Genomic DNA, 13,796 nt, shown 5'->3' on the forward strand with positions numbered 1-13,796 from the left:
TCCCTTCAGAACACCATTGGTCACCGTGCTCCAAGCTGAAAACTATCCATTTAATCTCACCCTGTCTTCTATGGGTCAGCCAATTTATTATCTAACCAGGCGGGTTTCCCTATATCCCATGCCTCATTACTTTCTAAATGAGCCTACCATGGGGAACCATATCAAATACCTTGCTAAAGTCCTTATACACCAAGTCCTTATGCCCCTCCCCCAAGTCCCTCCTCCCTATCTTTTATCTTAGCCTGCTGGACAAACTTTCCTCATTCCTGAAGAAGAGCTAATGCCCGAAACGTCGATTCTCCTGTTCCCTAGATGCTGCCTGACCTGCTGCGCTTCTCCAGCAACACATTTCCATCTCTGATCTCCAGCATCTGCAGACCTCATTTTCTCTTCATTACAAGGGATAAGTCAGGAGAAAGTGTTTCCTCTGGTGGCAGACTTAGCAAACACAGGACACAGTTTGAAACCGATTGGCAAAAGAGCCAGAGGGAAGATGAGAATATTTTTGACATTAAATTTTTGTGATCCGGAATGTGCTGCTAAAAGAGATTCAAAAATAATTTTCAAGGTTCAAATGAAAGGAAAATAAAACTACATAATTGCATGGAAAGAGCAAAGTTAGACTAATTTGTTAGTTCTTTAGAGTAGCTGGAACAGGCATAGTGGACTGACTAGACTCCTTCAGTTTGTCAATTCTTTATCCACTTGCATGACCCAGAGAGAAGCATTGACTCAGCCTTGGAATCCATATCAACTTGGATTGATGATTGGCTTACGCACAGAAGACCAAGAGTCAGGATTAATGGGTCTTTTTCAGGTTGGAAAGTCATAACTAGTGGATCAATCCTTGGGCTGCAAGCATTTTTCATCTGTATTAATGAACTTGGATAAGGAGCAGAGTATAATGTATTCACATTTACTGATGATACAAATATAGATAGGAAGGCATGTTGTGATGAAGACATAAGGAATTAGGCAATTTTAATTTTCCAAACATTGATGGAAGTACCATAGTGTTGAAGGTTTGAATGGTGAGGAATTTGTTAAATGTGTTCAAGAAAGTTTTTATCAATATGTAAATGTTCCTACCAGAGGAGGAGCAAAAGTTGACCTTCTCTTGGGAAATGAAGCAGGCAAGTGACGGAACTGTTAGCAGGGGAACACTCTGGGACTAGTGATCATAATTCTATTATTAGGATGAGCCTTCCATTAAAGTTCAAGCTCTTAATTGAAGTAAGACAAATTTTAATGGTATGTGACAAGACCTTTAAAAGAATTGTTTGGAGTAGACTGTTTGCGGGTAAACGAATGACTGAAAGATGGGAGGCTTTGAGAAGTGTGAATGAGGTATTATGTTCCTGTTAGAATGAAAGGTAAAACTGGTAAGATTAGGGAACAATGAATGAATGAAGATATTGATCTTCTAGTCAAGAATAAAAAAAATCTAGACAACTGAAATTGAATGAATCTCTTGAAGAGTATAAAGTGTGTAGGGGCATTCTTACATGGGAAGTTAAAAGGCAAAGAGGGGATAGGAGATTACTTTGGCAGACCTTAAGGATAATCCAAAGAGATTCTGCAAGTACATTAAGAGTAAGAGCAACTAAAGAGAGAGAGTAGGACCCCCTCGAACATTAATGAGGTCATATTTGTATTGAATCTCAGAACAGAGAGATATTAAATGAATATTTTGTGCCAGTTTGAGTTCATGTTGCGGTCGTACAGGACATTGATTAGGCCACTTTTTAAATATTGTGTGCAGTTCTGGTCTCCTTCTACAGGAAGGATGTTGTGAAATTTGAAAGGCTTCAGAAAAGGTTTACAAGAATGTTGCCAGGGTTGGAGGGTTTGAGCTATAGGGAGAGACTGAATAGTCAGGGGCTGTTTTCCCTGGAGCATTGGAGGCTGAGGGGTGACCTTATAGAGGTTTATAAAATCATGAGGGACATGGTTAGCATAAATAGACAAAGTCTTTTCCCTGGGGTGGGAGAGTCCAGAACTAAAGGGTTTAGGGCGAGAGAAATTTAAAAGGGACCTAAACAGGCAACTTTTTCATGTAGAGGGTGGTATGTGTATGGAATAAGCTACTGGAGGAAGTGGTGGACGCTGGTACAATTACAATATTTAAAAGGCATCTGGATGGGCATATGAATAGGAAGAGTTTATTGGGACATGGGCCAAGTGCTGGCAAATGGGACTAGATTAATTTAGGATATCTGATCGGCATGGACGAGTTGGACTGAAGGGTCTGTTTCTGTGCTGTACATTCCTAGACCCTAAATGAAGGCTAGAGAACTCAGGGAAATAAATACTGATGTTTTTAAAACAGTTCACATTACAGAAGAGGAAGTGTTAGAGGTCTTAGAAAACATAAGGTGGATAAATCTCCAGGACCCGATCCATGATGTTGTGGGAAGTTAAGGAGGAAATTGCAGGGCCCCTAGCAGAAATATTTGTACCATCTATGACCACAGGTGAGGTGCTGAATGAATGGCTAATGTGTGTTTATTTAAGGGAGTCCGTAAGGAGAAGCCTTATCCATCACCAATGTTAGATGATCTATAAGTTGTTAGAGGTGATTCTGAAAGATAGGATTTACATGCATTTGTGATTAGGCAGGGAGTCTTTAGGGATCATCAGCATAGTTTTGTGCGAGGGAAATAATGTATCAAAGTTGATTGAGTTTTTGAGGAAGTAGTCAAAAAGGTTGTGGAGAGCAGAGCAGAACAATAGATGCTGTTTACTTGGACTTTACTAAAGCATTCGATAAGGTTCCACACAGTAGACTAATTAGTAAAATTAGATCACATAGGATTCAAAGTGAGCTTGTCAATCAGATACAAAATTGGCTCGACAATAGGTGGTGGTGGAGGGTTATCGTACTGGAGGTTTGTGACCAGTAATGTTCCATAGGGATCGGTACTGGCTCTGCTTTTGTTTGCCATTTATATAAATGATTTGATTTGAGCTTTTCGTAGGCATGGTTAGTAAATTTGCAGATGACACCAAAATTGGTGGACAGTGAAGGTGATGACCAATTGGGTTAGTGGGCTGAGGAATGGCAGATGGAGTTTAATTTGGATAAATGTAAGGTGTTGCATTTTGGTAAAACATTAATGGTAGGGTTTTAAGTAGTGTTGTCGAATGCAGAGATATAGGAGTCCAAGTATATAATTCTTCAGTTTTGCATCACAGGTCGACAGGTAGACAGGGTAGTTAAGAAGGCGTTTAGCACACTTGCCTTCATTGCACAGACCTTTTGAGTGTAGGAGTTGAGATGTCATATTGAGGTTGTACAGGACAAGTTATAAAAATAGGCTGGAACTTTTTTTCACTGCAACATAGGAGATTGAAGGATGACCTTATGGAGGTCTTGTAAAACCACGAGGGACATAGATAAGGTGAATAACAAAGGTCTTTTCCCAAAGTTGGGTGAGTTCAAAACTAAGGACATATATTTTTAAAGTGAGAGGAGAAAGATTTAAAAAGGGGACATGAGGAACAATTTTACTTCTTACAGAGAGTGGTTCATGTATGAAATGAACTGCCAGAGATAGTGCTGGATGCAGGTACACAATGTTTACAAGACATTTGGATAAGTACTTGGAGAGGAAAGGTTTGGAGGGATATAGGCCAAACACAGGCAAGTGGGACTATATACTTTGGGAAGATGATCAGCATGGCCAAGTTGGACTGAAGGATCTGTTTCCCTGCTGTACGACTGAATCTGTAAAGGGATATAGACAGGTTGAGTGAGTGGGCTAAAACATGGCAGATGGCGTTGAATGTAGGAAAGTGAGAGGTCATGTACCTCAGCTGGGAAGTATCAAAAGATAGACTATTATTTAAATGAAGAGACACACCAAAACAAAAAGTACAATGCAGAAGGATCAGGGCATTCTTGTGCCTGAAACAAATAAATGCATCAAGGAATTCAGAAGCCAAATGGACTTTGACCTTTATTGCTAGGGGGTTAGAGTTTTAAAAACATGGAAGACATGTCACAACTGTATAGTGTGTTGGTGAGGGTACACCTAGAGTATATAGGAATGGAGTAGGCCATTCAGCGCCTCAACTCTGTTCCTCCATTCAATGAGATCATGACTGACCATCATTTACCTCCCTACCATTGGCCCACATTCCTTAATACATTTACTTAACACAAATCTATCACAGATTTAAAATTAACAACTAATCCTGCAGCCACTGCCATTTGTGGAAGAGAGTTCCAAACCTTTACCACCCTTTGTATGTTGAAGTGCTTCCTAACATCTCTCCTGAATGATCTGGGCCCTAATTCTCAGACTGTGTTCACTAGTCATAGAGGTGTACAACATAGAAACAAGCCCTTTGGTCCAGATTGTCCATGCTGAACACATTCCTAAATATATCTAGTCCCATTTATCAGCACTTGGTCCATATCCTTCTAAAGCTTTCCTATTCATATACCCACCCAGATGATTTTTAAATGCTATAATTGTACCAGCCTCCACCACTTCCTCTGGCAGCTCATTCCATACATGCACCACCCTCTGTGTGAAAAACATTACCCTCAAGTCCTTTTTATATCTTCCTCCCCCCCACCCAAAACCTATGCCCTCCAGTTCTGAACTCCCACACGCCAGGGAAAAGACTTTGGCTATTTACCCTATCCATGTCCCTCATGATTTTATAAACCTTTATAAAGGTCACCCCTCAGCCTCCAACACTACAGGGAAAACAGCACCCCCCGCCCCTCCCCCACTCAGCCTCTTCCTATTGCTCAGATCCTCCATCGCTGGCAACATTCTTGTAAATCTTTTCTGAACCCTTTCAAGTTTCACAATGTCCTTTTGATAGGAAAGCGACCAGAATTGCACGCAATATACCAAACGTGGCCTGACCAAAGTACTGTACAGCCTCAACATGACCTCCCAACTCCTATACTCAATGCACTGACCAATAAATGCAAGCATACCAAGCGCCTTCTTCACTTTCCTAATTACCTATGACTCTACTTTCAAGGAGCTGTGAACCTGCACGCCAAGGTCTCTTTGTTCAGCAACACTTACCATTAAGTCCTGCCCTGATTTTCCTTTCCAAAGTGAAGCACCTCACATCTATCTAAATTAAACTCCATCTACAATTCTAGAATGAACTTTGCCCCCAAAACATATCAATTTCAGTCTTGAATTATTCTCAAATGATTGAGCATTCACAACCCACTAGGGTAGAAACTTCAAAAGACTCACAGCCCTGCCACTGAAGAAATTTCTTCTCATCTCAATCTAACTGGTTGACTCCTTACTTCCTTAACTGTGCAGAACGTGGAATTCGCTATCACAGGGAGAACACGAAATACAGACACATTTCAGGGAAAGCTGGATCAACATATCAGAACGTGGGAGCAGGGTATAGACCATTCAATCCCTCAGGCCAGCCCCACCATTCAATAAGATAATGGATGATCTGCCTTGGGCCTCACCTCCTCTATCATGCCAGCTCATAGCCATCAAAAAATCCATGTACTTTTAAACTGTTTCATTGATATAGCCTCCACAACTCTCTGGAGGTAGAGATTTCCAAACATTCACTACCCTCAGAAGAAATGCTTTTCCATCTCAGTTTTAAATGAATGTAATATGTTCCCTAGTTTGAGATTCGCCCACTACTGGAAACATCTTCTCAACATCTACCCTTGTCAAGCAACTTAAGTAGTTGTGCAGAAAGGTGGAGTTGAGATGGGAGATCAGTAATGTTCTTAATAGATGCTACAACAGTCTGGAGGGCCAAATGATCTACTCCTGCTCCCATTTCATATTGACTTTGTGAAGCTATATGATTATTTTCAGAGTAGTGGATTATTATAACCCAAAGAGAGAAATCTTGAATCTATCAAAATACACCATCTCTGTTGGTGGGAACACACAGTTTTATTGAAAGACTGGAGGATGTGGGATATGGAACTTTTTGAACATTCTGATTTTAAAAAAGGGTTTTTAAACCTTGTGATTTACTTACTGTTTGGAGATAGACTTTGCGGATAGATAGCAAGACGAAGATTTTGAAACAGACAAGGATTTTTTTTTTCTATTAATTGTTAAACAGATTGGTGAAAGAGGCTCATTATTAAAGGTTTCCTAGCAACAACCTCTGGACTACAGTTGCTGTGATTTCCAGTCCACACCAATAGGTGTCAGGAGAAGAGAAAGATCTCCAAGAAGCTAACAGCAGGGCCAGCTGCAAGTTCCATCTCTATACATTACCTTCAGGGAACCGGAGAAAAGTTCCAGAGATCAGAAACATCTGAACTGTTACTTCCGTTCTAAGACTTCAATCAAACTCACTTTCATTTAAACTGAAGTTTGTTTTAAAGATGCCCACCCCCCTCAAAAAACACACACCATACACACACACATTGTTTCGACAACTCATTGTCAGCATCGTGATCTCAATGACTGAAAGTCAATTGTACTGGGAGTTCACACCTTTTTAAACCTCAGATTATCTTGGCAAGAGTTGACTGCCATGTAAATAAAGAACAAAAGGAAATTTACAGCCCAGGAATAGGCCCTTTGGCCCACCAACCCTGAGCTGATCCGAATTCACTGTCTAAACCTATCGCCAACTCCTAAGCATCTGTATCCCTCTGCTCCCCACCTACTCGTGCATCCGTCCTGACACCCCTTAAATGAATCTACCGTGCCTGCCTCTACTATCTCTGCTGGCAACGCGTTCCAGACACTTACCACCCTCTGTGTAAAGTACTTGCTGCGTGTATCCCCCTTAAACCTTTCACCTCTTGCTTTGAAAGCATGACCTCTCGGTATTGAATCCTCCACCTTGGGAAAAAGCTTATGTCTATCTACCCTGTATCAGGTCCCCCTTCAATCTCCCTTTTTCTAATGAAAACAATCCTAACCTACTCAACCTCTCTTTACAGCTAGCACCTTCCATACCAAGCAACATCCTCGTAACCTTCTCTGCACCCTCTCCAAAGCGTCCACATCCTTTTGGTAATGTGGCGACCAAACCTGTACACGGTATTCTAAATGTGGCCGAACCAATGTCTTGTACAATTGTAACATGACCTGCCAGCTCCTATACTCAATACCCCGTCCAATGGAGGCAAGCATACCATATGCATTCTTGACCACTCTATCCACCCGTGCAGCAACCTTCAGGGTACAATGGACCCGAACTCCCAGATCTCTCTGCTCATCAACTTTTCCCAAGACTCCTCCGTTTAATGTACAATTTTCTCTAGAATTAGACTTCCCAAAATGCATCCCCTCACATTTGCCTGGATTAAACTCCATCTGCTACTTCTCCGCCCAACTCTCCAGACTATCTATATTTTCCTGTATTCTTTGACAGTCCCCAATGCTTTCTGCTGTGTCATCTGCAAACTTGCTGATCATACCAACAGTGCTCTCTCTCAGATCATTTATGTACATCACAAACAGTTGCCCCAGCACTGAATCCCTGTGGAACACCACTGATCACTTTTCTCCATTTCGAGAAACTCCCTTCAACTATTACTGTCTCCTGTTGCTCAACCAGTTCTTTATCCACCTAGCTAGAACACCCTGCACACACTTAGATTACTTACAGTGTGGAAATAGGCCCTTCGGCCCAACAAGTCCACACCGACCCGCCAAAGCGCAACCCACCCAGACCTATTCCCCTATATTTACCCCTTCACCTAACACTACGGGCAATTTAGCATGGCCAATTCATCTAACCTGCACATTTTTGGACTGTGGAAGGACACCGGAGCACCCAGAGGAAACCCACGCAGACACGGGGAGAATGTGCAAACTCCACACAGTTGCCTGAGGCGGGAATTAAACCCGGGTCTTTGGCGCGGTGAGGCAGCATGCTAGCCACTGTGCCGCCCACACCATGTGACTTCACTTTCTCCATTAGTTTACCATGGGGAACCTTATCAAACGCCTTACTAAAGTCCATCTACAGCTCTTCCTTCATCTATCAATTTGGTCACTTCCTCACATGCATGCATGTTTGGGATGTACAGAACAAAGTTTAAATTCTGAACAGTAACTTAGCTGATAATCAGTTTTTCAACTTGTTTAAAGTGTAAGCTTTATTTATAATAAATAAGCTACCGTATATACTTGTTATAGGTTGACCTCATGTACAAGTCGACCCCTTACTTTCAGTCAAAAAGTCTGATACTTTTCATATACCCCCATGTATAAGTCGACCCTTGTTTCTCAAGGCTGTCTTATATTATTAACAGTTTCATGTGGTCTTCTTTTAATAAAACACTATCAGTCTTTTTTTTTGTTTTTACTGCTCCTCTATTTCTATTACATGAATTGGGTGTTGTATAAATACCCCTGGTAGATGGCCTGACCACCTGCTGGTATGCCTATTAACATATCTACACACACTTTACGGTACTGGTAACTGGAAAACTGTGATAGTGCCGTTCTATCATAGCAGGCAGAATGGAAACAGTTATTTTGTAGTTAAATATTCAATAATGGCCATAATTCTTTTTCCTTTCATTGTTTATGTAGAGATCTGGCTCTCGTTTGTCCATTTTTTGACTCATGCCAAGCATGAATTTCATACCCTCGAAAACAATACCTCATGTATAAGTCGACCCCTTAATTTCAGCTTAAAAATGGCCTTCAAAACTCGACCTATACAGGAGTATATATGGTAGTTTTGAATTTATTGAAGAAATGTAGTGAAAGATTCTATTGTTCTGAGTAACAGAATGAAAGATTAATCAAATGGGCTATTTTGGTGATTAAATGAAACATTTACACTTTTGGTTAAACTTTGGAGTAATGGTGTGTGATTACCAGGGACTCTTCCAATCAGTGTCGGAACACCATTGATGTTAATTTATCATTTCCATGCCCACTTTGCTCTTAAATCAATACCTGCCTGTGTCTTATCACAGTATTCACTACTTCCCCCTTTCCTCATCAACTTGGTACCATCTGCCTATTTTGAAACTTTATTTCCAATTCCCAAAGTGTTTCTATAAAAGAAGAACAGCGATGTGTGAGATTCATTTCACACCTTCTCTCTGTCTGAGTAAGTATCCTTAAGCCCCAGTCACAGTTTTCTGTTTGTAATCAGTTTCCTATCCATTCCGATACTTCTCCATCTATTCCATCCCTCTGACCTTAGAGATAAGACTAATATGCAATCTTATTGACGATCTTTTGAAAGGCAGCATTACCATGTTTCAAAGCCACCTCCCAACCTGGCCAGTTTTGATAATTATGATGGCAGCGCTCTGGGAATAAGGCACCTCTCCCTTCACTCAGCATCACCCAAATGGGTTTTGATGCTCGCTGAACGGATAGTGATCAGGTCACTGCCTCACTACGTGATACAAAATACCTGCAATATTAATAAAAGTAAATGCACCAACTTTTGGAAGTAGATTTGAAGGGTTTCAAACTATCACTTAAGACCAATCCAGAACCTGGAGACAGGATCCAAGGTGGGGTTTGCAATCCAGCAAGGGTGGTGACAATCTGTCCACTGAAGTGTGTGCTCTCCAGCTTATTAAAAAATAAATAATTATTCCAGAGTGAACTGCCTCTATTTTATCAGAATGTGTGTGTTCTGAGTCTCCAGGTTTGAAAGGAATCAACAAATGTCTTAAATATTACATTCTGTATTCTAACTCTGGTCTTACGTAGACAGTCACCTGCCATTTCTAAACACAGCAATTTAGATATTTACTAGCTATTTGTCTCATGGTCAACCTCCTGCAATCTCCTTTGACATCAACAGTGCCCTATTCCTTTCAGTTGCTTGTTTAATCTGACCTATTCAGTTGAAAACTGAACATATTTTAATGTTGCTATTTGTTCCGGCTTGCCAGAATCACGTATTACAATCCTCTTTGGCAGCTGTGCAGCGCTCTGTTGCTCACACACCTCACAGAAACTGCCAGTCAGCATTTAAACAAAACTAAATTCTTCACTTAGCAACCCTGATGTAACTAGAGTTCTACATCCATTGGATCACTATTCTTCTTAAGGTCAGCCAGGATCTCTCAGCATTTTAGGGGTCCCCAGATCCTCAGTGTTCTGAACTAAACACTGCAGGTTGGGTCTGTATCCATTGGAGTTAGAATGAGAGGTGGTCTTATTGTTATGTACAGGAACCTGAGGGGTTTTGACAGAGTGCATGCTGAAAGGTCACTTTCCCTTGTGGGAGAGACTAAAACACTAGGGGTCACTATCTTAGCTGGACATGTTGTACAAAGAAGCTAATTAGAAAGTAAAGAGGGGAAAACAGAATTATCTGAGCACATGGTCTAAAGTTAACCATCATCTGGCCTCGATACATTAACACTATTCTCCCTTCACAGAAGCTAGCAGACCTGCTGAGTTTCTCCATCCATTTCTGCTTGTTCCCTTACCTCCAATGTTTTCCAGTCCTTTCACCACTGTCTCACGAACCTGCAGGAGAAATATTTGAGAGAGTTGTCAACAGGTCTTGTATATTCCTACTGTGGGCCCTATTATTCACACATTACTGCGTCAAGTGTTAGCACAACGCTGGCCTCTGGTCAGGAAAAATCGCACTCTTCAATTCAGCACAGATCTGCCTTTCCCTCTTCAGCTCTCCTGCTAGTTGCAGCACAGACAGCATCACTAACGGACACCTAAGTAACCTGGCAGTTAGCCTCCAACTCCAAAACATCCATCCAGTTTCCCCACAAAAACCATCCATCCAGTTTCCCCACAAAAACCATCCATCCAGTTTCCCCACAGCACCATTCAGTGACTTGGAGTTGACACTGGGGCTGGAGGCTGTTAGCAGGGGACTGGTGCCTGCAGATATTTTCTCCCTTGCTATCTACAGCTCATGCTGAAGTACCATCAACACAACCGTGCAACGAAATAAAACAGGACCAACGGGAAGAGCATTGGCATTGACAGCTCAGGGCAGTGTCTTGGTCAGCTTGGGCTGCCCTGTGAGATTATTGATTTGCAACAATTGAACTTCACAATGTCAGTTCATTAGCAAGTGCTGTTCACTCACACAGACAAAAAAAAAGGCATAATCACAATATTTGGGGTTCTTGCACAGGTAATTGAACAGTCAGTTGCTTGTTTACGACCAGTGTAGACTTAATGGGGCAAGGGCTTTCTTCTATGCTGTAGACCTCCATGACTCTATAAAACAAGGACAACGAAGACCCACTCTCCAGAAACTGACATGAACGTTTGGCAGCCATTACTCAACCCACCTGAGTCTAGCTGTGATGGAGAGTGCAGAGGTGGTGGTAGGAGTTGATAAAGTGAGCAATTAGAAAGGTTAAACACCTTATTTCCCCTCCTCCCATGTCCCCTGCATGTCTCCATCACTTGCAGTGCTTTCACACATGATCGACCCACCAGAGCTCCACTTGGCTGAGGTGGGGACCAATGGGGAGTAATCACTCCGTTTCTGCCAACTCACCCCGGCTTTCGACAACCAGAGAGCAGTGCAGCCATTCACCAGGTGAACTCAGGAACACAGCCAGATCTAACCGCAGCGAGGCAATTTCCAAATCTGACACCGATGACCCCGGGACCCAATAGCAGAAGGTTACACGTCAACAGTTGTCCTTTTTACAAATTGTGCATTGCATCCCCTTACCATAAACACAGTCTGTTGCCTTTACACAAAGTCTCTATGAATCGCAGTAACAGAATTTGCAACCAAAACAATTGCTAAGCCTCCCAATCAAAGCAGGATCATTTTTCCATCCAAATGCAGCAAGTGGAGAATGGTTAAGTGCATTTAAAACAAGACTTAGGTTTTAAATCTTGACTTAAGTCTAACAAACGTGGAGCTTGCATATTCTCCCCGCGTCTTGCATGGATTTCCTCCGGGTGCTCTGGTTTCCTTCCAAAATGCAAAGATGTGCAGGTTGGGTGGATTAGGAGACAGTGAGGACTGCAGATGCTGGAATGTCAGAATTGATAGTGTGGAGCTGGAAAAAGCGTGGAGCTGGAAAAAGCACAGCAGGTCAAACAGCATCAGAGGAGCAGGAGAGTCAACGTTTCAGGTCAGAACTTTTTCCATCAGATCTGGGGAGGAGGAAAAGGGGCTGAGAAACAAATGTGGGGTGGGGCTAGGGGGGGGAAGGTAGGTGGGATGGCAATAGGGGGATGCAGGTATGAACTGATTGTGATTGGTCAGTAGGAAGGGTAGAGCTGATAGGCAGGAAGGAAGATGGACAGATTAGGTCGGGTCAAGGGGGCAGAGAGGGAGGGCTTGACCTGGGATGCGGAGAGGAGTGGGGAGATTTGGAAGCTGGTGAATTCTATGTTGTGGCCATAAGGTTGTAAGCTCCAGAGGCAGAAGATGGAGGCGTTCCTTCTCCACTTTACCTGTGGCCTTACTTTGATGATGGAGAAGGTTTAGGATGGCCATATCATTGGAGGAGTGAGACGGGGAGTTGAAATGGCTGGCACACAGGAGGTAGGGTTGACTGGAGCGCAAGGACAATAGGTGTTCCCTGAATCAGTCCCAGAGTTTGTGTGTGGTCTCTTCGATGTAGAGGAGGCCACATCAGGAGCAACGGATGGAGTAAATCAGGTTAGCGGAAATGTAGGTGAATCTCTGCCGGACTTGGAATGATTCTTTGGGGTCCTGAAGGGAGATAAGACGGAGGCATGAGGGCAGGTGTTGCACCTCCTGTGGCTGCAGGGAACGATGCCATGTGTGGAGGAGGGGTGTGGGCCTAATGAGGGAGTCACGTAGGGAACAGTCCCTACGGAAAATGGATGAGAGTTTGGGGGGGGGGGAGGGGGGGGTGAGGGGGGGTGAAAACATATGTTTTTGGTGGTGGGGTCAGACTGCAGGTGGTGGAAATGCCAAAGGATGATGCATTGGACTTGGCGATTAGTTGGGTGGAATGAGGACCAGGGGACTCTCACCTTGTTGTGGCTGGGGTGGGGGGAGGTTTGAGGGCAGAGGTGCGGGAAATGGAGATGATATCGATGAGGGCAATGTTGATCATGGGAGAGGAGAAAATTATGGTCTTTGAAGTAGGAGGACATCTGCCATGTTAAATTCCCTGTGGTGTCCAGGGATGTGCAGGCTTGGTGGATTAATCATGGGAAATGCAGGAGCTACTGGGTCTGGGTGGGCTTGTCTTTGGAGGCTCCATGCAGACTCGATGGGCCAAATGGTCTGTTTCCACACCGTTGGGATTCTATGACAAAAACTCAGTCAGTTCCAGGAGAGTATGTTCCAGATGTGACTGACAGGAGAGTGGCCAATGGTCTCCATTCTGGCCAGGAATCGGTCTTGCTTTTTTTTATATATAAAGAAACAGAAGGAATGCAGGGAACAACAAGCACACAGCTTAATACAGTACCGTACCTTCAGGTTACCCTCCTTCAGCCACCGACTCAACTGCACCGTGCCCACATCAAACTTTTCTGTATAATTCAGCACCAGGAATCTCTCTCTGTAGGTCACAAGGGAAAGCGAGCGGTGACAAGAGGTGGCAAACATCACAATTAGACCGACCACAAAATACTTCACCCAACACAACACTTGCGAGCAAACAAGGCGAGTTTCAGTTTAAACATGCAGACACCAAAGATACTGGAACAGAACAAGCCACTGCACTTGGGACTTTCCGACTCAAAATGGACAGCAGCAAGTAATCGGTTTTGGTCGACATGGACCAGTTTCGGCCAAAGGGCTGTCTCTGTGCTGTAGGTCTCCATGACTTCCAAAAACTGGCGTCCAAATTCAATAAGAGAAAACCTGCATTATACGTGCCAAGCATCTCTGTACAGCACCTTCCCAAC

At 43.0% G+C, this 13,796-nt stretch overlaps 1 protein-coding gene across 1 annotated transcript in view; it reads right to left on the reverse strand.

Moving 5' to 3' along the window:
- Nucleotides 1-13,796, reverse strand: part of ptgr2 (prostaglandin reductase 2) — a 43,338-nt gene that overhangs the window by 4,031 nt on the left and 25,511 nt on the right. The window contains exons 7-8 of the mRNA XM_043698520.1: nucleotides 13,360-13,535; nucleotides 10,400-10,439 (exon numbers count right to left, since the gene is read on the reverse strand). Of these exons, the coding sequence (XP_043554455.1) occupies nucleotides 10,400-10,439; nucleotides 13,360-13,535 (216 nt within the window). The remainder of the gene's footprint in view (nucleotides 1-10,399; nucleotides 10,440-13,359; nucleotides 13,536-13,796) is intronic.

This window comes from Chiloscyllium plagiosum, chromosome 10, assembly GCF_004010195.1.
Source record: "Chiloscyllium plagiosum isolate BGI_BamShark_2017 chromosome 10, ASM401019v2, whole genome shotgun sequence".
NCBI lineage: Eukaryota > Metazoa > Chordata > Chondrichthyes > Orectolobiformes > Hemiscylliidae > Chiloscyllium > Chiloscyllium plagiosum.